This window comes from Puma concolor, chromosome D3, assembly GCF_028749965.1.
Source record: "Puma concolor isolate L17-30 chromosome D3, mPumCon1.1.hap2, whole genome shotgun sequence".
Classification (NCBI taxonomy): Eukaryota; Metazoa; Chordata; class Mammalia; order Carnivora; family Felidae; genus Puma; species Puma concolor.
Genome location: NC_141678.1, coordinates 76,808,809 through 76,825,662, shown reverse-complemented (window position 1 = coordinate 76,825,662; position 16,854 = coordinate 76,808,809). Strand labels below are relative to the sequence as shown.

The window sequence follows — 16,854 nt, the reverse complement described above, 5'->3', positions numbered from 1 at the left end:
TCACATACAAAATGTTTCTAGAATGTGCTTAACGCCCCTGACCTGGACACCTAAAAATGGTTAAAGTGGTTAAGTTTATGTTATGTACTACAGTAAAAGAAAAATTGTTTCTATAATGGTGCTTTCAGACTCATTAATATCGTTCATGTCCCTGTAACGGAGACATGAGATCCTAACTTACGCCACTTAGCAGCTGACCCTCAGTGTCCTTATCTGTAAGATGGGACAATATTATCTATCTCACAGGGTGGTCCTGCTTGAACCACTTCCATTATTTTTGTTCTGAAAGATTGTTGGCAAAAGTTTTGCCCTTAAGAGCTTGGGAATTTTAAAGAGAGCGTATTAGATTTAAATAGCAGCTAAAGCATGGGTGGCAGTATATTACAAAACCACAAATGAGACATGTATGGAACCCTGAGATAGAGTTATTTACTAGCGCACAGAAAATTGGGAGAGCAGGAAAATGTTTCCTTCTGCAGTCAACAGGTTTTTAAACGGAATCCGCCTGTGCTTAAGTGTAGTCCTATAATAAATAGTCTAATATGTTACCTCCTGGTGAGAGGCAGATACAGTTTAGAAGTGACTTCAGGAGATGGAAATGCATGAAGGGATAAATCCCCACACCATTTCATTTGTTATCATAAAGGACATTTTTTTCTAGGTCTGGAAAGAATTGAAAATCACGAAATCACGTTTGCGTGCTTTCTGTCGTGTTAGCACTGTATTGGGTATTTACTGTATGCTAGGTACTGAATCGAGCACTTGACATGGGTCATTTCACGTAAAGGATGCGTGACAATTGTTGACGTTTTGGACAGTGAATAAATGTCTGAGTAACTGGGACTGTTCTATACATACGGATTGTTAACCCACCTTTCAACTCAACATGTTTGGACTTTTCCAGCGTCATTAGAAATGCTTCGGATCGTGATCTAAATTGTCTCATAGTGTGACGATATCACAATTTATTTACACAGTTACCAAGCACTGGACACCCAAGTTGCTTCTGGGTTTTATGGTTGTAAATAATATTGGACAAAATATATCTATATTATAAATATATAATATATTATAATACATATTAATAATAGATAATATAAATATTTAAACATTTCATACATGTTCAATTATGGCTATAAAACTTCACGGGTCCAAGATGTTAGATTTGGTACAAAGCATGCCATCAGCTAAGTAGTTCCACTCACAGCAACTAACCCTTGATGAAAACGTATAAGATGCTGTAACAGAAGAGTAGTATATAGAAGATCCCTCCTTGGAAAGCAGTTGTTTTGCTGCAAATTTTTTTTTAAGTAAGCTATACACCCATCATGGGGCTTGAACTCATGACCCCGAGATCAAAAGTTGCATGGTCTACTGATTCAGCCAGCCAGGCGCCCCTTTGTGGCACATTTTTAATAATTATCGTGCAAGCTATTCAGAGAGTTGTGGTTTTCTCCTCTGTAGAGTAGGAATAACAATAGTAGCCTCACCAGGGTCGTGTGGGAAGTTTCAAGGAGCCAATGTCGGTGAAGCTGTGCGTGCAGAGCCTGGAGTCCAGTTAACGCTATATAAATGTGAGCTGCTGTTATTAACAACGTCAGGTACATGGCAATATGATGCTTATATAAATAACGCCAGGCTGCATGGCTATCTTCATGTGACCCATGGTAGTTGTGTAAATATTTTCCTAATATGACTACAGTTGTACTTATCACTTGTGCATTCACTTTAAACAGCAGCATACACACAAGCACAAATTCCAGATACAGGGTGTCGGTGGGGGTAGTTAGGAAGAGAGGTGAGGGAGTGCTCCTAGGAAGTAAAAGGTGAGGATCTAAGCCTTAAATGTATCACAGAGTGTGGGGCACCTGGGTGGCTCAGTCGGTTAGGCGTCCGACTTCGGCTCAGGTCATGATCTCGCGGTTCGTGAGTTCGACCCCCGCCCCCCCCCCCCCACGTCGGGCTCTGTGCTGACAGCCTGGAACCTGCTTCGGATTCTGTCTCCCCCTCTCTCCGCCCCTCCCCTGCTCATGCTCTGTGTCTCTCAGTAATAAATAAACGTTAAAATTTTTTTTTTAATGTATCACAGAGTAAAAGCTCAGAATATTAGCATTAGGGGAAACCAGATGTCTTAGGGCACTGTGTCTCAAACTTTGCCAGCAACCCACAGTAAGAAATGCAATTGCATTAAGACCTACAATGCAAATAAATGTGTGTGTGTTTCATCAGACGGTTTCATCCAACAGTACTGACTCTTACGACGCCTGCTGTGCCCCGATGCTTTATTAGCTGTTTCATTTTATTTTAATGTTGGTTATGACTTAAATTTATTTTGCTCGGTAGAGACCTGCAATTTGAAATACTACCTTAAAGCTTGTATACGCTTAAAAAAAAAAAAGTTTGCAGCTACATTTTTGTTCTTAATTCTTGCTCAAGCATGCAATCACTAATGAATGGTTTTCTTTTTTTTTTTTTTTTTTTTTAAAAAGTATAATTTATTGTCAAGTTAGCTAACATACAGCATATGCAGTGTGCTCTTGGCTTCGGGAGTAGATTCCCACGATTCATCGCTTACATACAACATGCAGTGCTCATTCCAACATTGATTTTTTTAATGTTCATTATATTTGAGAGAGAGAGAGAGACAGAGAGACAGAGAATGAGCAGGGGAGGGGCAGAGAGAGAGGGAGACACCGAATCTAAAACAGGCTCCAGTCTCTGAGCTCAGAGCCCATCGCGGGGCTTGAACCCACAAACTGTGAGATCATGACCTGAGCTGAAGTCAGATGCTTAAGCAACTGAGCCACCCAGGTGCCCTGTGAATGGTTTTGTTCTTATTTGCTTGGTAATTTGAACTTTGGGGTCATTGTTCAGACACACTTGCACGTTCATTTAAATTATGTTCCGTTAAAAGGGCATTGCTACTGGGCGCAGGCAGAAACTGGGCGCGAGTCATAACTCACTCTGGTTTCTCTTTCTTTTAAACCAGGTAGTTCCAGTTTGCCAGCAGGATGAGTTCTGAAAGAGACTCAGAAACGACATTTGAGGAGGATTCTCAGCCGAATGATGAAGTGGTTCCCTATAGTGACGATGAAACAGAAGATGAGCTCGAAGACCAGGGAGCTGCGGTTGAACCAGAACAGAATCGAGTCAACAGAGAAGCAGAGGAAAACCGGGAGACATTCCGAAAAGGTAACCTCACTGGGACCGGAGACTGGGTCCCATCCTTGTCTGTCCTCACTGGGCAGCGACCACAGGTGCACAGGATGGCCAGTCCATGTTAGGTTGGCCAGGAGGTATCTTCCTCCTCTTCGGATACAGCTGGGAGAACGGGGGCAATGGGCTTGGACAACAATGGGTTTGGACTCTTCGTCCCCAGCATGCAGGGCTGGTCGACACACCTGACACGTTCTGTCCAGAAAATGGAAGGTGTTGGTTGGTGTCTACTTTTAGGAGGGACTTGTATGCGGAGGAATTTGCTTGTTACTGCACCAGGAAGCTTGGAGTTGGCACACCTTTGGTTCAGCCGTTTGTGAATATGATGCGGTGTGGGCTGCTTGCTATGAGGGGCAACGGCAAACAGCCCTACCTGCCCAGAATCAGGGCAACTTCGAGGCCCGGTCTGGACCAGGGGTCAGGGCCAGACAGTGACTGTTTTAGGCTCTGTGTGCCACACGGGCTCTGTCACAACGACTCAGCTGTACCGATAGTGCTTAAAAATAGCCGTAGACAGTCAGTCCTTGAGGCCACAGCGGAGTGTACCTTACTTTTATGAGGATGCTTTTCCCGCTGTGGCTTTTCTATTTCGTTTTCTGCTGGTTCTTCCACCCTGGCAAGAAAATGGGGTCTCTCCCTGTGGCGGTTGTGCTCCACGAGGAAGCTGAACCTTTTCTCTTCGGGCCCCAGATTTGCTCCAGGTTTCAGGTTCAAGATATTTCTTCCATGGTCTCTCAAATTCCAGCTGAATAACTTTAGATTCTCATTTCTAGGAATCTCCACGAAATTACTGTTTCTGACTCTCTGGATGCTGCCTCCACAGCCTCAGTCAGAATAACCTCTGGTTCTATCTGGCTTCCCCAAAGTCTCCGTCACTGCCCTTCTGTCCTCCCGGATCCCCCAAAGTCTGCTTACTTTGTGTCGCTCCTTGCTCCCCTCTTTTTTGCTGCCGGGTTCTGCTCCCTGGTCAGCTTGGGGGTTTTTTGGTTTTGTTTTGTTTTGTTTTTCAAACTGTTTCACCGGTAGAGAGAGCAACATGCATGAAATGAGACTTTGGGGATGATTCCTCCTGCTCTGGTCAGAGGCTGCCTCTGTCCAGCTCTCCCGTGTAGGGAGGATCTCCACGGGGGAGAACATATGTCCAAATGGGTCCCCTCCCAACCTGGGCCCCAAAACCGGGCAGGCCATTGATCTATGTATACTGTTTGCCGTCCTTAGTTTTCCGCATCAAACATTTAGAACGATCAGAACTTACTGTAGATTTCCGGCTATCATTTTAAGCTGTCGAATGTTAAGCTTAAGCGCTTTTCTGCCTTGAAGCAGAAGGTATGAAAATCACGGTAGCTGAGCTAAATTAAAATGGAATCACTGCCAGTCTGAACAGGAAATGTGGCCTCTGAATAACAGGTCCAGACTGGATGTTCGAATGGGGATAAAGCTGAAAGAGCCTGACAAATTAGCGGGGAGTTCTAGCTGGCTGCCTCACATCATGAATACGGCGTTTCTTCCTCATTCTTTCCCCCGCTGAACTTCTAAGTTGCCTGTCACAGTCTTGGAATCGCTATCAGATGTGGATATCTGATGAGCTGGCAGAGAACCGGCTCCGTGGGGTTCAAGGTGAACTTTGCTGTTGGTGCTTGGTGCCACGCTATCAGCTGTGTGGTCCGGGACGTAACAAAGGACCGGGGTTGGGTGCCTGCAGAAATGTCAGAGAAGCACGTACTCGGTGGGAACTCTCACCTCTGGTTTTTTTCCAACTCTACCTTCACATGCATGTTCTCAGGGCCTTTCCTGATCGCTCAGTCTGTAGGTCATCCCTCTTGTAGAGTTCTACTGTCGGAATGCAGGTCGCCAGGGAGGCCAGACTTGATCTTGGCTCTTCATGGTCTCTTCCAGTGGTGGCTTACATTTCTCGGGGAATCTGGTGGGTCTCATTTCTTTTTCTTTTCTTTTCTTTTCTTTTTGAAGATTTTATTTTTACGTAATCTCTACAGCCAATGTGGGATTCGAACTCACAGCCCCATGATCAAGAGTTGCACGCTCTACGGACAGAGCCAGCCAGGTGCCCCTGCTTGTTCTCATTTCGTAAACTCCTGTCAAACAACCTTGCTTGTGACTTTTAGAAACACACCTCTACCTGCCCTTCCCCAAAGCACAGAAGACATTCAGTAAGTGCCAGACCTCTCTCCTGCATTCCTTCTCCTGCCCTGCACGCCCCCCAACAGGTCTGCTTCCTCCCCTCCTCCCTCCTTCCATCCTTTCCTTTTTCCTCTGCACCCCTCCTTCTCCCTTCTTAATTGTTTTTCATATTTTCGGTCATTTTCCCAGTTAAGGTCAGCGTCGCTCCTTTTTATTTTTTTTTTTTATTTTTTATTTTTTTTTAATTTTTTTCAACTTTTTAATTTATTTTTGGGACAGAGAGAGCCAGAGCATGAACGGGGGAGGGGCAGAGAGAGAGGGAGACACAGAATCGGAAACAGGCTCCAGGCTCTGAGCCATCAGCCCAGAGCCCGACGCGGGGCTCGAACTCACGGACCGCGAGATCGTGACCTGGCTGAAGTCGGACGCTTAACCGACTGCGCCACCCAGGCGCCCCAGCGTCGCTCCTTTTTAAATGACCCTCTGTCTGTCTTGACATTTTCCATGAAGGATAGTTTTCTCCAAGGAACTAATTCTTTAGAAACCAGAGCGTGAGTCACTCTGTGACGTCCTGTCAGGCTGAGGAACACCAGAGGTCAGTGCGCTCTGTAACAGAACAGGATCTCTTCAACAGCATCCTTTTAGGGCAGAAAGTTGGTTTTTTCAAGATGCCCTAGCCCAGCTGAGTTAAGCAAGCGTTCTGAGAGCTCCATTATGAATGCTTTTCAGTTGAAGGACGTTTGTTGTGAGCTGTGAGGCTCCAGAGCAAGGGTACGTAAGCACGCTGTTAGAATGTGCCACAGAGGAAGAGATAAACCCACCGATTTTACTGGAGTAATTTTACCCTGAGTTTACTTTGAGCAAGGATTGGGAAGAATAAGTGGGAATGTTTCCCATGCTATGGGATGAACCCTCGTTTCCTGATGAGCACACGGGAGCAGTATTTCCCAGTGTGCATCCTGGGAAACCCTTCTTTTGCAGATGCTCCAGGGCACAAAGATTCTCTAGCCCCTGAGACCGGAAGCTCCGAATTCTTTAACCTCTTCTTGGAGTTTAAGGTTGTCCATTAGCTGAAAAGGATCCAAGAAATTCACGCACGAAAGAAACCAGTTCAAGGGCGCCTCGGTGGCTCACTCAGTTCAGCGTCCAACTCTTGGCTCAGGTCACGGTTCATGGGACCGAGCCATGAACCGCATCAGGCTCTGTGCGGACAGCCGGGAGCCTGCTTGGGATTCTCTCTCCCTCCCTCTGCCCCTCCCCCGGCTCGTGCACGTGCACATACTCTGTCTCTCTCTCTCTCTCTCAAAGTAAATAAAGATTAAAAAATAATAATAAGCCAGTTTAATTTTATTCAGCCACAGGTTCCTAAAACCCCTTGATTCTAGAATGCTGTGGAGTTTTTTAATTTGCCTTTTTTTTTTTTTTTAAAACCATCCCACCCATCCTGGTGTCCGCTATGTCAACTCAATTCTGTGCCGGCCAGGAACCAGCTTAGAGATGAAGCCCTTGGGAATAAATAAATGCTCGGGATAGCACTGGATCAGTGCAGACTGGCCCTTTCTTCTGAGCCTGGGGATGAATGAGAAGGCTGTCTCCTGCCTCCCAGGGAGCACTGCTTTCTGACCTCTCCCATCTTCCTGCTCTGCTGGCTCACAAATCACGGATGTGCTCACAGCTTCCCTGTCCTACCACAAATTCTTGCCTGAATCCCGCCTTCTGCCACAGTTGGTGTCCTGTCTCCTGTTCTCTTGGCCAAGCTTCTGGAAACCCATTTCTCTCGTACTGCATCCTCTTGGGCCCCTGGATTCCTCCCCTCCATGGGCTGCCCTCTGCCCTCCGTGTAATGCTGTCTTAAAAGTCACCAAGAACCCCAGTGCCAAGGCCAGTGAGCTTTCTGTCGGCCATCATATTCCAACCTGTTTTCCCCGAAGTGCTTGACCTTTGTAACAGTCTCTCCTTGGAGAGTGCTGACCTTGGCAGGAGACAACACCCTCTTGCCCAGCACCCCTCCTGTTTTCTTGTTCCTTTTGAAGAATGTTCACAACCCTCCTTCGTACTCCATTCTCTCTCTACAGGGCTTCCTTGAGCAAGCTCACTCCCTTTAACCTGCTCACCTACCACATCTCTGCGTCACTCTGAGAGGCAAGGTGTGTGGTGAGGAAGAGGGAGGATGCTGGACCGCTTTCTAGCTGTGTGACCTTGAGGAAAGGACTTCTCTCTGTGCCTCAGTGTCTCCATCCATGAAATGGGCATAATGTAGTTGTAAAGGTTAAATCAGAAAATAAAATGGGGCACGTGGGTGGCTCAGTTGGTTGAGCGTCCGACTTCAGCTCAGGTCATGATCTCCCGGTTCGTGAGTTCGAGCCCCGCGTCGGGCTCCGTGCTGACAGCTCAGAACCTGGAGCCTGCTTCAGATTCTGTGTCTCCCTCCCTCTGCCCCTCCCCTGCTTGTGCACACGCGCGCGTGCTCTCTCTCAAAGAATAAATAAAGATTACGGGGCGCCTGGGTGGCGCAGTCGGTTAAGCGTCCGACTTCAGCCAGGTCACGATCTCGTGGTTCGTGAGTTCGAGCCCCGCGTCAGGCTCTGGGCTGATGGCTCGGAACCTGGAGCCTGTTTCCGATTCTGTGTCTCCCTCTCTCTCTGCCCCTCCCCCGTTCATGCTCTGTCTCTCTCTGTCCCAAAAATAAATAAAAAACGTTGGAAAAAAAAATTAAAAAAAAAGAATAAATAAAGATTAAAAAACAATTTTAAAAATCAGAAAACAAGTGTAAAGGATTTAGCACAGCTTCAGGCACACAGTAAATGCTCAATAAATAGTAGCTCTTATTCTCCACTACCTCCTCTGCCAGTTCCTCCCTTAATGTCTTCCATATCAAAGTGAAAGTGTCTACCCTGCCCTATCATCTCCTCTCATCTGTCCATCATCGAACCTTCTTCTCGACCCCTCTACTTTCTTTTGGGGCACTCAGATTCTCCTGGACCCCCAAGGTTAAAGCTGTGGACTCCTTCTTTTAAACAGCTCCTTCTGTCCCCACATCCAAGGATGATGAATGGTTGGAGAGGTGTATGGGATAAAGAACAGTTCATTTTCCCACCAGTGAATTTGCCCACATATTGAGGAAATTTGGGGTGATTTAGGGTCAGTCACCCCTGCCTCTGCCATCTTCTAAGCCTTTCCCATGAACACAGCCTTCTCCAGTCTTTTTGTTCGCGGACCTGTGGACTCTCATGCCACTCCCACATCTGCTCTCCTGGGCCCCAGTGGTTTCTCAGGTGAAGCTGTGGGTCTGGGCTGAAGTAGGGCAGTCTACCTGCAGGAGGTCAAGGCGCAAGTCTCTCGAAACAGAGAAGGCAGAAAACTGTGGAAAAGTTAACCCCTGCACACGTACAGCTACAGGGACAAAGCTAAACCTTGCAGAAAGAGCCTCACTCATGCAATGACTTGCTCTCCTAATGGATGGACCTGTGGTTCTGCTCCAAGGGCTGGGACACAGGAGCCTGCCCTGCTTCCTTGTGAAAAAGGTTGCCTGGCCTGCCAAGTGAGAGATGAGGAGGAGCTCATCAGGGGAAGGGAGAGGGGAGGCAGGGCGGTCCTGAGTAGGGGACCACATACAGAGGCTTCACGGCAGGAGGAAGGCGGTACACCTACCACACACAGAGGAACTAAAAGCCTGGGGAACAAGGTGGTTATGACAAGAGGAGGTCACTGTGGGCTTCCCCACCAGCTTTTCAGCACCTCTCTCAGTGAGACTTAAAAACTGAGTGACTGGGGCGCCTGGGTGGCTCAGTCAGTTAAGCGTCTGACTTGGGCCTAGGTCATGATCTCGCTGGTCCCGAGTTCAAGCCCCGTGTCAGGCTCTGTGCTGACAACTCAGAGCCTGGAGCCTGTTTCAGATTCTGTGTCTCCCTCCCTTTCTCTCTGCTCCTCCCCCACTCACACTCTGTCTCTCTCTCTCTCTCTCAAAAATAAATAAACATTAAAAAAAATTTAAAAATTGAGTGACTATGATAGAGAACAAATGGAGGATTGATCAGGGGAAGAGGGTGGGGGGATGGGCTAAATGGGTGATGGGCATTCAGGAGGGCAGTTGCTGGGATGAGCACTGGGTGTTGCATGTAAGTGATGAATCACTAAATTCTACACCTGAAACCAGTATTACACTACATGTTAATGAACTAGAATTTAAATTAAAACTTGGAGGAAAAGGTACAGTTTGTAGACACCCTGCCCACCAAAAAAAAAATCAAAAGCTGAGTGACTCGTTGTCTATTGCCCATCTTCCAGCTAAGCTGTAAGTGCTACAGGGCCCCGGGGGCTAATCTGTCTTGTGCCCTGTTGGGGTCAGGGCACCAGGCTCTGTGCCTGGCGCATGGGAGAGGCTCAGTGGGCATTTGTGATTGAACATGTCAGAGAGCTTCACAGGTATGACTAGGGAACCAGGTGAGCGCTTCCCTGGTCAGGGAAGGCTTCCTGGAGGTGACAATGCCTGAGCTGAGTCCGCAGGAAGTATGAGAGGTAAATCAACCCCAGTGGTGTCAGGAGCGTGGTGTTCCAGGCTGAGGCACCTTGAAGGGAGGCTCCAAGGAGCTGAGCATTCAGGGAACAGAGAGTCAGTTTTGGAACCTAGATGATGGGCCGTGCTGGACTTTGGACATGCTGAAAATAACATGGCTAGATGTGCAGTAGCCGCCTCCCACCGCGGCTTCTCCATAGTCTTGCTTGCTCCTCCCAGTCTGGCCTTCATGGGGGACAAAGACTTCACTGCACGTGGGATCTGATGCCAGCTCCTTCCATGTGGCTGACGACTCCTCCCCCTTCGGCTCTCGGTGTTGTCTCACTTCCTTAGAGAAGCCTTCTCTGAGCCCCAGCCTGGAGCAGACCCCCTGTAGTATGAGCTTTCCTTCATACCCGTGAAGGCACTTATGATTATGTCCTTGAATGACCATGTGACTCTCTCCCACTAGACTGTTGACTTCATGACAATTGGGGCCATGTTTATTCCATGCAAAGCACATAATAGTCACCCAATAAATATACTGGGTACATGGATTTATTTTAGAAATCCCATGTTGGCAAGAGCAGGGAGAAGGGAGTAGACAATAGTCCAAGAAAAACTGGTGAGGGCCTAAACCAAGATGGCCGGGATAGAGAGAAGGAGACAGATCATGATGAATGTTAGGGATTTGGGGGCACCTGGGTGGCTCAGTCACTTAAGTGCCCAACTCTTGATCTTGGCTCAGGTCATGATCTCCCAGTTGGTGAGATTGAGCCCCATGTCTGGCTCTGTGCTGTCAGCACTACTTGGGACTTTCTCTCTCCCTCTCTCTCTGCATCGCCCCCATTCACACACACGTGCTCACTCCCAATCAATCACTCAATCAATAAAATTAAGAAAATGTTAAGGATTTGACATTCACAAGTCCCATTAGATCTGAGGGTCAAGAGAAAAGGAGGCCTGAGGAATAACTTCTGGCTTAGGTGCCCTAGGGGATATTCCAAGTTATCTACTGCTGCATGAAAAACCACTCCAAACTTACTGGCATAAAATCATCATCATGATGTTCACAGATTCTGTGAGTCCGGAATTCAGACAGGACATGGTGAGTGGTTTGTTTCTGCTCTAGGATGTCTGGGCCCTCAGCTGTGAAGGCTTGAACAACTGACATGATTTGAATCATTTGGGGCCCGGAATCGTTTGGAATCTTCTTCACTCGTGCCTGGCACCTGAGCTGGGTAACTCAAAGGCTCAGCCGGGTCTGTAGATGGGAGCATCTCTGCATGGTTTGGGCATCTCTACGGCACTGGGCTGCAATGGAGGGTCCCATGAGGGGGGCCACCTGAAGAACGAGCACCCGGAAAGGTCAAGATCAAAGCAGAAGCTGGTTGCAGAATTCAGGCAGCCTCACTTGTGCTGAGTACCTCTTGGTTACGAGAGAGTCACCGAGGCTAGGTCTGATTCAAGGGAAGGGAAATTAGATGCCGTTTGTTGATGAGGTGTAAGAAGGTTACACTGCAGATTGGAAGATATTGTTGCAATGGCCTTCGGAAGTGCTTTCTGTGAAGGTGGATAACAGAGCCGTTTGTAGGGATGAGTGATGCAGGGGGAAGGCCCATCGTAGGTCAAAGAGAGAGCTGTTGTTTTGAGCCTCACTAGTTTGGGATATCAGTGAGACATCCGCTTGTGTTGCTGGGTACCTGGCAGTTAAAAATATTTGATGAAGTGGTAAGAAATGACTTAGAATGGAGTAGCCTTGTTGCTGGGAAGTGATAGCATTTCAAATCCTTAACCGCGCGGTGATAGACAGCACTGAGCTTCCGTTCCCAGACTGCCATCCCAGTGAGAGTAGTTAATTGACTCCTGGAGTTTGCTGTGCCCATGTAAGTGGCACGGAGGGGACCGAGTGACTGCAGGTAATGGCTGTAGAGTCTCTCCAGTGAGGACATGCCCCTCACCCCTTCCACAAGCACACGTGCACACTCCCACCCAGCACAGCCAGCCGCCAGCACCCGGGCTCCTGGGGTGTTCACTTGCCTGGTTTGCATACCTTCTCGTGCTTGAGGTTAGCAAAGACACGGGGCTACTGCATATTAGAACTAATTCTGATTCTACCGCTTTGGAATTAGGGCCGATTCAAACAGAGGCTCCAATGTCATTTGTCTTTGATTTTTGGTTGAAGCCGAAAATAGCATTGTGAACAACATCATGCAGGGAATACTAAGCCGCTCCCAGAGCATCTTCTAGGCACCTCTGAGGCGTGTGCCTGGGGGAAGCTGGTTCATTCACACCCAGCTGTTCTTTACAGGCAGTCCCAAAGACCTTTCTTCCCGGCTGGGTTGGGTGGCTCTCTGTGCTTGAAAATATACAACTGCCTTTCTTTCTCTTTTTCTTTGAAGTCAGCTCTAGGCCCAATGTGGGGCTTGAACTCACAGCCCCAAGATCAAGTATTGTATGTCTACCAACTGAGCCAACCAGGCACCGCAGAATTGCATTTCTTTAAAACTCTCTTCCAACTCAGAATGCTGCTCAACATTCCGCTCAGGGGCGAAATGATCGGCGGTTAAGATGGCCAGTTCAATTGTTAAGGTTTAAAGGTATCACTGCGTGCACATCAAGACATACAGAGGAAAAGAAGTTGTCCTTGGTATGATTTCAGATCGGATGTGGCGTCGACAAAACAAAGACACCGTCTCCCTGATAGAAGGGCTATCTTCCAAGAAGAATCTGGAAGTAAGGCTGTGGCTCTCTAGAGCACCTATGAATTAATTTTCACCTGGGATCAAAAAACAGATTAGCCCACTGGAATATGTAAATCATAGAAGATCCATGAAGCATGCTGGGGGGAGAGCTCTGTTCTCCACTCAAGTGGATGCATTGTGAATTTTTGACCATGGGGAAATTCCACGCTGGCTACTTCTTTTTTTGTCCCTAAGAAGCTGTGGCCTGCCTTCTACCGCCTTAGCTTTATGGTTACCATAGTAACTGTCAGCTTATAAAACAAAGGGTGTGTGGGATGTTCCTGGCCAAGTGACGTGTGATGGGGAAAGGAGTGATGAGACTGTGCTATCTCATTTTATAGAACTTGCTTGGGAGTAACGTCATTTACGACCGAACCTTGACCAGGAAGCTCTTACTCATGGAGACCAACTTGGCTGTTGTTTTTCTTAGTGCCCATTTGAAACCCGAGTCTCTAAAGCAGATTTTTAATGATAGGAGTGTCACCTTAGGAAGACACTCACTCTAAGGTGGTGGTGGTCGGGGGGGGTGGGGAGAGGGGGGTCTCAATCCCGCGGATGCAACAGAATCTTGGGTGGAGCGTTTAAACTCCACAGGTGCCTCAGGTGCCTGGAATTTCATTTTAAAATGAATCCCACCGGGTTCAACATCACATCGGTACAATAGTCTGACGCATCCCCTAGAGCACCTGCTCCTGAGAGCGAGGTCTATTAGCTAGCCTCGCCTGGGTGCTAATTAAATGCAGAACATTGGGTTCCTCTCAGGCCAGCCAATCAGAGTCTATTAACAAGATGACTAGTACGCGCATCAAGTTGGGAAAGCACCACGAGAATAAAGATTCTCTGAGGGAGAGAGAGACGTCAATTTCAAAAGGCAGACGAAAATTTGAAGTCCTGCCTTGCTCAAACCCTGTGGTATGTTGCTTCCGTGACAAGGGAGGGCTGTCGGGAGGACTGGTCACCCTCAGGTGGGAGGGAAGAAGGAGAAAGACAGAAAAAACCCTGCTCCTGAGCAGTGGATGGCAACCTCGCTTGCAAATTAGGATCGCTTGGGACCTGCTCTGGGCTCAGCCCGGACTAAAGCAAAAATCCCTGGGGCTGGAGCCCTGGGCATCAGGATGTGATAAAAGCCCCTCTCGGGGATTCCCAGTTGAAAGAAACTCATCCCGCTGAGTGCATAGGAGTCCATGTGGGATCTTGTTAAATTGCCATTCTGGTGCGTGGGTCTGGGGTGTGTGGCCTGAGGTTCTGCATTTCTAACCGGGTCCAACTTGTCCACACTTTATGTAGCAAGTGCCAAGAACAAGGAGCAAAGGTGTGTGTGTGTGTGTGTGTGTGTGTGTGTGTGTGTGTGCGCGCGCGCGCGCATAAACAAGCTGCAGCATCTGGCCTTTTGCTTTCATTCTCTCAGTGTTTGAGCTCATTGCTTTTCTTTTTTGGGGAGATGGGGTGGAGTAAGGGAGCAACAGAGCTGAATGCTATGAATACACACAAACCAGCAGATAAACATCATTTCTTGACTCATCGCTCTTGCCTGCCCATGGCTAATGCCTTTCTCGCCTTCTCAAGAGCTGTTCAAACCATCAGTGCTCTCCCAAGGGCACCCGCTTTGAGCCACCTCCTCTCCATGTGAGAAACTCAAGGCTGTGCAAACTCACGCATCCTTCTGTGCCCCTCCCCTTGGGTGGCCTCCTGTGTCCCCGCTTTTCCTGTGTCATTACCCTCTCTGTCCTGGCTCCTTCAGTCTCCCTCCTAAAACCACCTCCATACTCACTTCCGATGTGATCCATTCACGCTCAGGGTTTCAACCCGCATCTGCATATCCAGTACCTTCCGATCTGTATCTCTGCCCTCAACCCCAGCTTGGAGTCCAGATCTGTTTTTGTGGCTCCTGGATGGTTTCCTTCCCCGCCCCCGCCCCCCCCCCCCCCCCCCCCCCCCGCCCATGCATCCTAGAGGTTCTTCAGTTCACCAGCCTCCCAACTAGACTTCCACCTCTGTGTTCTCTAGCTCGCTCTTGGCATCTCTGTCCGTCCAGTCACCCAGGCTGGGATCCTGAGGTCACCTTTTTCTCACTTCAAGTTCTCATTCTTTCTTGCCCACATTCAGACAGTTGTCCTATAAGTTCTTGAATCTGTCTGCTATTTCCAGTCCCTTAGTTCTGGCTTGGGCTCACATCAATGGCTGCAGTGGTCTTCTGCCCTGACACTTGTTCCCTTCAAATACATCCCGCTCACTGCTGCTAGTGTGACCAGGGCAAACCGCCAACTGACTGTGGCATTGCCGTCCTGAAGCCCTGTGGCTTGGCTGGGCATCAGAAGCCATGACCACATAGACTTCCATCCTTTCCTGTATTCTTCCCTCTTGATTTATCCCCACTCATCATTCCACTGCCTTTTAGAAAAATATTTTTTTAAATAGTAAATAGAATGGTATAATGGCTGTAAGAAATCAGGCAACATACACACTGGCTTTATATGTAAACCTATAGAGGGAAGGAACTGAATTGCAAATGTACGGTTTTGAAAGGTAGTACATGCATTTGGAGATAATTATTGAAGGCAGTGGTGAAAATGAAGTCTCCTTCCGTGCCTCCTCTGTCCCTCAGCCATGCAGTTTTCTTTCCCAGAAAGAAGCTGATGTTGTCAGTGTCTCAAATGTCCTCTTGGAAATATACATACACTTGTAAGTGCAAAGAAGACTTACAGACACGTGCCCTTGCATACCCATAGATCCATAAACACACGTGTGCCAGAATGTGTACGTGCGTGCATCCCTACTGTGCGTCAATTCTGTGTGTCACATGGCTGAAAGCACAGTATGGTACACAGCCCCTGCTTTTGTTGCTTAGCATAATTTGGAGATCTTTCCTCTGAGTCCATAGAAAGCCGCCTTATTCTTTTCTTTTCTTTTCTTTTCTTTCTTTCTTTCTTTCTTTCTTTCTTTCTTTCTTTCTTTCTTTCTTTCTTTCTTTCTTTCTTTGCAGACTGCTTAGACTTTTGTCATGTCAATGTTTAACCGGCTGCTCGTGGTGACATTTGGGCTGTTTCTAATCTTTCTGATAAATAAGGCTGCACTGAAGAACGCCGAGCCGCATCATTTCTCCCATGTGTGAATATGTACATGGGGGATCGATTCCTAGAAGTGGGATCGCTCCTTCAGTCTGTGCATGTGTGTGTTAAAATCTGGTAGATATGGGCAAATCGCTGTCCACGGAGACCACCTAAGAGCGCCTGACCCTCCACTCTCTTTTCAACCCAGTGTGTCCTCAAATTCCTTACTCTTGCCAACATTTTGCCATTACGAGATAAAAAATTGGTACTTCCCTGAAGAATTACGCTTCTTTTCTACTGAACTTGAGTAGCTTTTCACGTATTGAAGAGCCATTTGAATTTCTCTTTGTGGGAGAGGTCTATTCACGTCCTTTACCCAATTTTCTCTTCTGTTGTTTGTTGCTTTTTCTTTTTGATGTTAAGCTTTTGATCTTTTTCCTCTGCTGGCTGACTGCAGTCGGTACCCACCCATGTAGCTATTTGGTTACTGGTGTCTAAGCAAGAATTCAGAACCAGCAGTAAGGATGCGGGGCCAGGTGAAGTTTACTTCCTTTTCCAAATGGCAATCAAAGGTTTTGGTGACCGTAAGAACACTCTGAGTATCATGTAGTAACATGTAGATGTATTGAATACACATTTACCAAATTCGGGGATGGTTTTGAGCCACAGCTGGTTGATGTTAAATGCATCTCTGGACACATGCATTGATGGCTTTACACAACGTTGTTAGTTGATATCTTCCTAGCTTTTTACCAAGGGGACACACGTGCATTTTTTGCCTGTAAATTTATTATTTCTTCTCTTTTCTTAGTCAATATTTTCATTCTAGAAAATGGGACAAGATATCTTCTTTTTTAAAATAATTTTTAAATTTTTTTAAATATTTTATTTTATTTTGAGAGAGAGCGAGAGAGTGCTAGCACGAGCAGGGGAGAAGCAGAGAGATGGAGGGAGAGAGAATTCTAAACAGGCTCTGCACCATAGTGCAGAGCCTGACATGGGACTCGAACTCAAGAACCGTGAGGTCATGACCTGAGCCGAAACCAAGAGTTGGATATTAACTGACTGAGACACCCAGGCGCCCCATGGGACAAGATACATCCTTTTTCTGTAAATTAGCCTTGTGGTCCAAATGTCTTGTAAAGTTCTCTGTTCCAAGTGAGTAATTAGTTAATGTTTGATCAAAAAGACAAATCTTTCCGAATGTTAT

The 16,854-nt window shown here is 47.3% G+C and overlaps 1 protein-coding gene across 2 annotated transcripts in view; it reads left to right on the top strand.

Annotated features, from left to right (window-relative positions):
- ATP8B1 (ATPase phospholipid transporting 8B1) overlaps positions 1 to 16,854 on the top strand; it is a 127,892-nt gene that overhangs the window by 57,950 nt on the left and 53,088 nt on the right. For both annotated transcript variants that reach the window (XM_086683090.1, XM_086683091.1), the window contains exon 2: positions 2,990 to 3,192. In XM_086683090.1, the coding sequence (XP_086539216.1) occupies positions 3,012 to 3,192 (181 nt within the window). In that variant the 5' untranslated portion in view covers positions 2,990 to 3,011. The remainder of the gene's footprint in view (positions 1 to 2,989; positions 3,193 to 16,854) is intronic.